Source organism: Chionomys nivalis, chromosome 14 (genome assembly GCF_950005125.1).
Source record: "Chionomys nivalis chromosome 14, mChiNiv1.1, whole genome shotgun sequence".
NCBI classification, from domain to species: Eukaryota; Metazoa; Chordata; class Mammalia; order Rodentia; family Cricetidae; genus Chionomys; species Chionomys nivalis.
This window is the reverse complement of record NC_080099.1, coordinates 56,826,985-56,837,258: the sequence shown is the minus strand read 5'-3', so window position 1 is coordinate 56,837,258 and position 10,274 is coordinate 56,826,985. Positions and strand designations below refer to the sequence as shown.

At 41.8% G+C, this 10,274-nt stretch overlaps 1 protein-coding gene across 1 annotated transcript in view; it reads left to right on the top strand.

Moving 5' to 3' along the window:
* The first annotated feature begins 29 nt into the window (after positions 1-29).
* Elp2 (elongator acetyltransferase complex subunit 2) overlaps positions 30-10,274 on the top strand; it is a 35,778-nt gene continuing 25,533 nt past the window's right edge. Inside the window, exons 1-3 of the mRNA XM_057788664.1 lie at positions 30-206; positions 3,704-3,782; positions 5,719-5,789. Coding sequence (XP_057644647.1) covers positions 69-206; positions 3,704-3,782; positions 5,719-5,789 — 288 coding nt within the window. The 5' untranslated portion in view covers positions 30-68. The remainder of the gene's footprint in view (positions 207-3,703; positions 3,783-5,718; positions 5,790-10,274) is intronic.

Below are 10,274 nucleotides of genomic sequence, written 5' to 3'. Positions count from 1 at the left end.
CTTGAAGAGTAGTTCCGCTCTGGGGCGGAAGTGCGCGGGAGTGTCTCGGCCACTGACCAGCTGGCATCATGGTGCCTCCTTTGCTGGAGGTGGCTCACGCGTTTTGCTGCCCGAACGGGGTTCGAGGAACTTTGAGTTGGAATTGCGGGCATGGAGGACTCCTGGCCTTCGGCACGTCCTGCTCCGTGGTTCTCTACGACCCTCAGGTACGAGGGATTAGGCGCGCGCACTACGGGCCTAGCTTGCAGGCCGACTACAGTCAAGGGGTCTAGGAGAGCCTCCCGAGGGGCCTGGACTCTGTCCTCTCCTGCGTGGCGCTGCCTCTGCCTAGGGTGACCGTGTCCCGTGACCCCCGAACTGAAACCCCAATGACGGCATCTTTCTCAGAACCCTTAGAAAAATTGAAATTTAGGCGTCGGTTAAAGCCACACGCGGCATCTGAGTTCTTTGTTTCCCCACTATACTGTAAACGAGCTTACGCTGAATTGCAAACAAATGTTACGGATATTTTAGATACGTGAATGCAAAATTTATTTATTTATTATTTATTTATTTCGGTTTTTCGAGGCAGGGTTTCTCTGTAGCTTTGGAGCCTGTCCTGAATTGCAAAGAAATGTTACGGATATTTTAGATACGTGAATGCAGCATTTATTTATTTATTTATTTATTTACGGATATTTTAGATACGTGAATGCAGCATTTATTTATTTATTTATTTATTTATTTGTGTTTTTCGAGGGGGGATTTCTTTGTAGCTTTGGGTTCCTGTGTTCTGGAACTAGTTCTTGTACACCAGACTGGCCTCGAACTCACAGAGATCTGCCTGCCTCTGCCTCCCAAGTGCTGGAATTAAAGGCGTGCGCCACCGCCGCCCGGTTGTGAATGTGAATGCAGCTTTTAAAGAACTATGGGAAAAATAGAGGATGGGAGTCCTAAGCCCTGGTTATACGGCAGAACTTAACCCATTTCTTGAAGATCAGCTAATTGTTTATTTTTTGTCAGTTTTCCTATTCAGCTTCTCAAGTGAGTAATTAATGTATTCTACCGGAGTTATGAAGCCTCGTCACCGTTTACTCTAGGGTGGTAAAAGTTAGAGTTGCATGGGTCCTGCGTCACAGTTGAAAGGCTGGAAACCAAAATGCAGCGCAGATGCCTGTCTCTGTTTCCTACAGTGCTGCATTGTTAACATTTGATTTGGAATTCCATATCCCTCAACTTTTGCAGATACAAGATTCTATATGAAAAAAATTTTAATTGCTTCCTCTTCCCTTTAGCATGCTCTTAGCTTTTCTCACCGTTATCCCTTTATTATACATTCTTGATTGGCAATAAGAAGCATATCAAACCCAAGGTGAACTTTACACTGCCCATCAGCCAGTGGCGAACTAGGCCAGTAGAAGCCCGTCTTCGGGCAAAGGCAGTGGATTTGTTCCCATGACTTTTTGTTGCTGTTTGTTTCACTTTGTAGCCTAGGCTGCTTTGCCTCTGAAGCCACTTAGTTGAGGTTGCCTTCAAGTTCACCATGCTCTTGCCTTAGCCTCCCAGGCTGAGACCACAGACCTGAGCCTCCATTTCCACCTCTGTCACATTTTTTTAATGATAACCTGATAGTACCAAGATTTTTTTTTTTTTTTTTTTTTGGTTTTTTTGAGACAGGGTTTCTATGTGTAACCCTGGCTATCCTGGAACTAGCTCTGTAGACCAGGCTGGCCTTGAACTCACAAAGATCCACCTGCTTCTGCATCCTGAGTGCTGGGCTTAAAGGTGCATGCCAACACCACCCGGCATGTTAGAAGATTTTTAACATACCATATGTTGAACACCCAAAATACTTTGTCAATACTTTGTCAAATATTTTCTGGTTGGGTACTTAATTTAAGGAATAGGAACACTTGAAATACGGGTCTGAAGAGATGGCTCCTAGTGGGTAAAGTGCTTCCCAAGCCAGCATGAGGACCTAAATTCAGATCCCCCAGCACCCATGTCAAAGCCAGGCGTGTCTGTGTGCACCTCACTCCAGAGCTCACTCCAGAGCTCACTGGCTACCTGGTCTAGCAAAACAGTAATCTCGGGTTCAGAAAAGGTGGAGAATTGATTGAGAAAGACATTCTGATATCAGCTTATGGCCTTCACACACACACACACACACACACACACACATTGCTACAGTACAGTTTTGAGGATGATGTTCTCTTGGCATTTTTTGAGATACCGGTCTAGGCTTGCTATAGGCGTTGTGACGCTACAAAGATAATGAGTAATTACTTTTCATTCTAGTGGGAAGACAAGGAAATGCATTTAAGTGCTTTCCAACCTCAGAGAACTCATTTGTTAAATACATTTGTTTATGCACATTTACCTGTTCCTTTTTCCCAGCCGTGAGAAATTCTGTTTGGCATACAAGCAGGCATCAAGTCAGTGCTACTGGTAACAAACTTAGAAAGGGCTGTAATGAGACGTCCTATGAGCAGATCTTTAGCTGTGTGTGAAGTCATGCTGCCCAGGTAGCAGAGGATCTGACTATAGAACTTGCAGGGATCTGATTTAGAAGGTCTTTAGCAGTTGTGGCCTCATGACCTGTGCCACTGTCACTGGGGCTAAAGAACCTACCATTTGATTAACCATGAATTTATGTATATTAACTACAGATTTTTTTTTTCTTTTTAACCATCAACTCGGGCTGGAGAGATGGCGCAGTGGTTAGGAGCATTGGCTGCTCTTCCAGAGGACCCAGGTTCAGTTCTCAGCACCCACATGGTGTTATGCCCGTGTGGCAAGACCACCACAGAGCCAGTATTCAATGCAAACACAAAGGGGTTTAATTGATTACAACCCTAAGCTTGGAGCACTGTCCATCACTCCGGTGCAGTAGGTGGAGGAGAGTGGTCTTGGATATTTACAGGTTAGGGTTTATATAAGGGAAAACCACAAGTGCGTCACAGCCTGGTCAGAGGGTCTTGGGGTAGCTGACATTTAACCTGATTCGTTATGGTGAGGGGAAGTACAGAACTGAAGAGTAAAGCAGTTAAAAATACATGAGGCATGGTCGAAGCATGTAGTTAGTAGCTGTCATTAGCCATGTGGTTAGTGTCTGTCATCAATCATATCCTTATCAGTTATACCCAGGGTGGAGTTCAACTCGTTTCGGGAACTTGGGGTCATGGAGAGGGCATAAGAGAAGTGGTCTTAGTTTAGTTCAAATTTGACCCTCACAGTGGCAGCTCACAGCTGTCTGTAATTCCAGTTCCAGGGGATCCAACACCCAGACGCACATACAGACAAAACACCAATGCACATGGGAAAAAAATTAAACCCTCTCTTAATGCAGCTTGGTAGTATTTTCCTGAGGACTATGACCCTCAAATGGTTAACTCAAGCCACAGTTAGAGGTTGATTGCTTGAAAGGCAACTCTGTTGATGGAATTCTGTTCTTTTTTTCTTTTTGGTTTTTTGAGGCAGGGTTTCTCAGTGTAACAGTCCTAGCTGTCCTAGAACTAGCTCTTATAGACCAGGCTGGCCTTGTACTCAGAGATCCACCTGCCTCTGCCTCCTGAGTACTGGGATTAAAGGTATGTGTCACTGCTCTACAGCTGGAATTCTGTTCTTTTTTATTGCATCAAAATACAGCTGATTTTTACTTATTTACCAATTCCCTTTGTGTACTACATTCTAATGTACTAATTGATATTTTTTTCCTCTAAAGAGAAGGGTAGTTGTCAACAATCTGAATGGTCACACCGCCCGAGTCAATTGCCTGGAGTGGATACGTAGACGGGATGGCTGTAAGTAGAAAGCCAAGAAGGCTGATCTCATGCTTTTTGAAAAATTACAGTTAGTAATTTTTTTCATTGTTTTCTCTTAATTTATCATTTCCTTGATTGATGTATGTGTGGGAAAAAATGGTAACTGGTCTATCCAGTGACTAGGTAGCTGACTAGTGTTTTTACTTGATAGCAGTTGAAGCATGGATACAACTATGCCCCATAACCTTTGGTTGGAAAACCTGTGAGCAGGGCATAGGTGGAGACTGACAGTCGACTCAGTCTGTTTCAGCTGAAGATGGACTGTTGCTTAGTTAAGACCGTGTATGCCTGTTGCACTTGATAGTATAGTCTGGAAAGTAAGGGGTGGTACTGGATCAGAGGACCCTTGGTGATCTCAAGATGTGGGAGGTCCATGATGTTTTCATAATAGGAAGTGTATTCATTCACAGCTGCCATGAGTGTGCTGTGTGGGTTTCTATCAGCCACATGATGTGTGACGCTGTAATAGACTAAATAGAGAAGCAAATAGGAAACGTCAACTGTTTTCTAATACAGTCAGACATTAAAGAGCCTTGTAGACATATAAAATTGTGCTTCTGTTCTTTTTAAGTTTTTGTGGTTCTAATATTAGAATTCTTCAGCTTCCATGAAAATTTGTATTAACATATTTTGTATATCATTATAATTAAATTACTCTTGCCAGTGTTTGTTGGTGGGGTTGGGTACACACCACAGTCCATGTGTAGAGTTGATTTTTCCACCTACCTTTTTGTGGGTTTGAGAATCAAACTCAGGTCTCTGGGTTTGTACAGCAGGTGCCTAAGAGGTAATGAACCATCTTAACTGTTTCTTTGCTTGTTTGCTTTTTTAAGACTGGGTCTCACTGTGTCCTGGCTGGCCTAGAACTCACTATGTAGACCAGACTGGCCTCAAATCCACAGAGGTGCCCCTGCCTCTTCCTCTGGAGTGCTGGGGCTAAAGGCATGTGTTTCCATGCCCAACATCATTGTAGTTCTTAAATAAACTATTAAAAAAATACTTTTTAGTTTTAAATTTTAATACTGATATATATAGCCCACATTAAAAGCTTCTTAGGGTTTCTTCGAAATCTGTTTTTTTTTTTTTTGGTTTTTTTTTTTTGGCTTTTTTGAGATAGGGTTTCACTGCAGTTCTAGAGCCTATCCTGGAACTGGCTCTTGTAGACCAGGCTGGTCTTGAACTCACAGAGATCCATGTGCCTCTGCCTCCCAAGTGCTGGGATTAAAGGCATGTGCTGTCACTATCGCCCGGCTGGTTCTTCAAATTCTTAAAGAATGTGAAGTGGGACAAAAATTTTGAAAAATCACTGGAATGCAGTGAATTATTTCTCTCCATTGTGAGACTCTGACTCCAGAGTTCCTAGTGGACCTGTTGGTTGCTGCAACTTTCACTCCAGTGGAGTTCTCTTAATTGTCCTGTGCCGGCTGTGCTGTTGTCTAACACTCTGAGTTAAGTTTCTTTTCATTCTGCATTATAATCTAGGTGCAAGTGCAGAATGTTCTTGCGCTAGTGAGACTCTCCTGTGGTTTTGTCTGTAATATTAAAAAAAAAAGTACATCACTTATCTCAAGTAGTAGATCAGAGTAAGTTGTGTATCAGTAAAAGCCATTATATAATATAAAGAATGGCTCTTCATGTATGTGCAGAAACACAGTTAGTTGTAAATATATTGCTTGCCACCCCTTGACATCAGAGACCACAGGAATCACACCATAGGACTTTGTTGTGAAGCATGAATTTTGCTTTATTTAAAAGTAAGGTCACATGAAATGAATTACATGTGTTATCACTGTAATTAGTGCCCCTCTAGTAAGGTCTGTCACCATGTGATTTAGATTCCCTGAGAAGGTGCTGAGAAAATAACTAGGGGAAGGAATGAGATGGATGCAAATATTTACCAAAACAACTTTTTCAGCCTCTTCCTCTGAATTGGTGTCTGGAGGATCCGACAATCGAGTGATTCACTGGGAATTAGAGAATAATAAGGTCAGTAGCTGTTTCTAACTCTAAGAAATTACTATATTTACTTTTCAAGTTTTAGCTCTTTTTGTTTTCTGATTTATGAGTGCCTCGTTTTTTTCTCATCTATGAACTTACTTTATTTGCTTATCTGTAACCTATATAATTTATTGTTCTGTAAAATCTGAAGAAGAAACCCCAGCACTGAGAAGAAGGTGGACACAAAGTCCCCAGCCAAGCAGGTGTTTGCATTTTATACCTACTGGGAAAGAAAAAATATATTTTCTGCCATTGAGTGTCACTCACTGGATGTATCAAACATAAACTAGGTCAAGCCCCATGTCCAGAAGTAGCTGGCCAACACAAAACTGGTTCCATGTTTTTGTATTTTTGTTTTGTTGTTGGGTTTTTTTTTTTTTTCTTCATTTTGGCTTTAGTTAGTTTTTACATACTAATCCTAGTTCCCCCCCCTCCTCTCCTTTCACTTCCCCCTTCCCCCCACCCCACTTCTCATTTGCTCCTCAGAAAGGTTAAGGCCTCTCCTGGGAATTTAACTAAGTCTGTTCCATCGCCTCCTTGAGACAGAACCGAGCCCCCAACCCCCGCCAGGCTGAGCAAGGTATCTCCATAGAGAATGGGTTCCACAAAGTTGGTTCAGGCATTAACATTAGATCCTGGTTCCACTGCCAATGGCCCCATGTACTGTCCAAATCACTCCATTGTTTCCTGTATTCAGGGGTCCTAGTTTGGACCTATGCAGGTTCCCCAGTTGTCAGTCTGAAGTTAGCGATCTTCTGCTAGTTTGGGTCAGCTGATGCTGGTAGTCTTGACTCCTTTCTTTGTTCATATTATCGTTCGTCCCTTTCTTCACCTGGAGCTTGGCCCAGGTGTTAGTTGTGGATTTCTCCATCTGCTTTCATCTGTTTCTGGAAGAGAATTCTAGCTTTTTGGGGGTTGTGGACTGTAAGCTGGTTATCCTTTATTTTATGTCTGGTATCCACTTATGAGTGAATATGTGCTATATTTGTCTCTGGTTCCATCCATTTGCCTGCAAATTTAAAGATGTCTTTTTTTTTTTTTAACTGCTGAGTAGTACTCCATTGTGTAAATGTACCATGTTTTCTTTATCCGTTCTTCAGTTGAGGGGCATCTAGGTTGTTTCCAGGTTCTGGCTATTACGAATAATGCTGCTAAGAACATAGTTGAGCAAATGCTCTTGGGGTGTGATTGTGCTCCTTTTGGGTGTAAACCCAAAAGTTATGGTATTGCTGGGTCTTAAGGTAGATTGATTTCTAATTTTCTGAGAAATCGCCATACTGATTTCCACAATGGCTGTATAGTTGTACTCCCACCAGCAATGGAGGAGTGTTCCCCTTACCCGACATCCTCTCCAGCATAAACTGTCATTGTTGTTTTGTTTTTTATCTTTACTGTTCTGATTGGTGTAAGATGGTATCTCAGAGTTGTTTTGATTTGCATTTCTCTGATGACTAAATGTCTTTTGGCCATTTGAGAGTCTTCTGTTGAGTATTCTCTGTTTAGATCTGTACTCCATTTTAGAATTTGATTACTTGATAGTTTGATGTCTAGTTTCTTGTGTTCTTTGTATATTTTGGAGATCAGCTCTCTGACAGATGTGGGGTTCTGAAGGCAGCTGTTTTGTCTTGTTGACTGTGTTCTTTACAAAAAACTTGTTAGTTTCAGGAGGTCCCATTTATTAATTGTTGTTCTCAGTGTCTTTGCCACTTGGGTTATATTTAGGAAATGGTCTCCTGTGAGAATGCATTCAATGTACATCCCACTTTCTTTTCTATGAGGTTTAGTGTGGATATATTTATGTTGAGGTCTTTGATCCATTTGGACTTGAGTTTTGTGTATGGTGATATATATGGATCTATTTGCATTCTTCTGCATGTCAACTTCCAGTTATACAGCAAAACACTATCTCAAAGTTTTTGTTGTTGTGGTTGGGCTGGGATACAGATCGGTGGCAGAGCACCTGCCTAGTGTGGATGAGGCCCTTAGCTTTCACGGGAGGGGTTCTTATTCACCAAACATTTGAAAGTCGGTTGGCTAAGGAAAGCAGTATGTCAAGAGCAATTTGATAGCACTGCTAACTCAGCATAGGGAAAACAGGAAGAAAAGGAGAGTGTGTGTAAAAAATGCTTTTGGCATTGATAGGTTAGTTAAAATAGATTGGGGATACAATGGACAGGGAAAGGAGTAAGTGAAAATTGGGTTCTTTCTTAGGGCCCTGGGAGAAAGGTGCTTCTGCAGAAAAAAAAAATGGGTAAGATATGGAACCATGTCGTGTGAACTACTGGCTGCTACAGGAATTAGAGGGCCATGTGGAGAAGGATTTTGGAACCACCTGCATTTGAATGAACAGAATGACACCCCCACTGGGCCCAGTCTTAGCAGAAGATTCCAGGGAGGCTAAGTGAGCTCAGGATGTGTGACTTGGTGGAACAGAAACATCAGTCAACAAATGGCACCCACGTGGACAGCTGCATCCACATAAAGCCTGAGAGCTTGGGAAGTAATTCTAGACAGAAAAAAATAGAGTTAAACACGGCTTATTGATAGCAGCATTTTCTCAGGTGGGCTCTGTTTGCTAGAGGCAAGTGTGTCTCATTTAAGAGAAGCTTCCTGACTCAACTTTAGCTGCAAAAACTTCACAGCCCTTTTAAGAGTTTCTGCCACAAAACACTTAAATGATGTTTATGAATAGCCTACAACATTCTTCTTGGTGGCGGCATGGACCTTGACACACTGTAGAAGTGTGGAAATAAACATAGCTTCAACCGGTACCTCTCCCATGAAGCTAGACTCTCAGAAAGCTAAAAAATGGGTTGGATCCAGCCGTCAAAGTCATGGCTTTAATCCTAGCCATATTGCTTAGCAAATTAAAGACTCATGTGGTCAGAAAAAGAGAGATGTATAGTAAAGATAATTCAGATGAAGAAAACCTCTAAGTGGTTTACAGTGTGTTTAAAAATATGTAAGTTTGGGAGAGAAAAGAAAAAGGATAAAGTCCTTAAAAAAGAAAAAGCGAGAGTGCTTGGGTGTAGTGGCGCATACCTTTAATCCCAACAGTTGGGAGGCAGAGGCAGACAGAGCTCTGTGAGTTCAAAGTGTGGTAGCACACACCTTTAATCCCAGCCCTTGGGAGGCAGAGGCAGGAAGATCTCTGAGTTAAAGGACAGCCTGGTCTACAGAGTGAGTTCTTGGACATCCAAAGATACACAGAGAAACCCTGTCTTAAAAAGACAAAAATTAAAAATAAAAATAAAAGAAATAGAGTTTAAAATAAAGCCACATAAAAGATGAAAAATACACAGAGAGTCTGGATACTGTATGTTATTGTGTTGTCTTTAAATTTTTTGATGGCTGAGGAAGGAGTAAAAGCTACTAAAAGACATTTGATTATAAATGCTGCTGGATTAATCCACCATAAGTATTTTGAAAATGACTTGACTTCAAAATTTAAGTCAAAAGGTATGTTATTTTGGAGAAGAGGTTTTGCTTTTGTTTTCACAGGAAATGAAAGGCTAGGGATTCATTCTGGGGTAAGAAAAATCAGGTTTGATCAAGGAAGACCCCCTGAGAAATCTCCAATGGGAACAGAAGGCCCAGATGATCCAGCTTTTCAGAGGACCTCTGTTGGGAGTTTTCTTTGAGTTCTGCATCCAGAACAGTTTCAAGACTGCTGGCTGAGATGATCAAGCCTCACAAAATATTTTATTCAGGACTTGACCATAATTCAAAATTTTCTTTAGGACCCTATAAGATTATCAGCATCCCCAATCAGCAGGAAGTAGCCTAGAAAACTACGCCCACATTCCCAAAAGATAGATTATGAATGTTTGCCTTTGTTTAGAATGTTGGTTACAAGTTGTTACTGATAATGGTCAGGAAGAATGCTAAACAAGGGAGATTTGATTTAGAGTTCTTGTTTTGAAAACAAAGGGGGGGGGGCAAGTGCTGTGGGACAATGTTCTGTACCCTGTCAGTTGTATTTTAATAAAATACTGATTGGCCAGTAGCCAGGCAGGAAGTATAGGTGGGGCAAGGAGAACAGGAGAATTCTGGGAAGAGTAAAGTTTCAGACTGCAGTCATCACCTAGACACAGAGGAAGCAACCTGTGACTTCCTCACCAAAAAGGTACCAAGCCACATAGCTAACACAGACTAGAATCATGGGTTCAGATGTAAGATATAAGAGTTAATAAGAAGCCTGAGCTAATAAGCTAATCAGTTTATAGTTAATGTAGACTTCTGTGTGTTTTGGGGGGACTGAATGACTGTGGGACCAGGTGGGACAGAAACCCCAGTCAGCAAGCTCTTATTTTTGAGACCTGACGTGAGAAACTTGCCAGATTCTTTCTCAGTGCCTCCCTAAGTTCTTAGTAGCAGGACAGTCAAACTGAGGGGAGAATGAGGCCAGACTGAGGCGGGGTATGAAAGAAGGATGAAAGGAATGGGGATTCAGGAGGAAAGGCTGAGCATCTT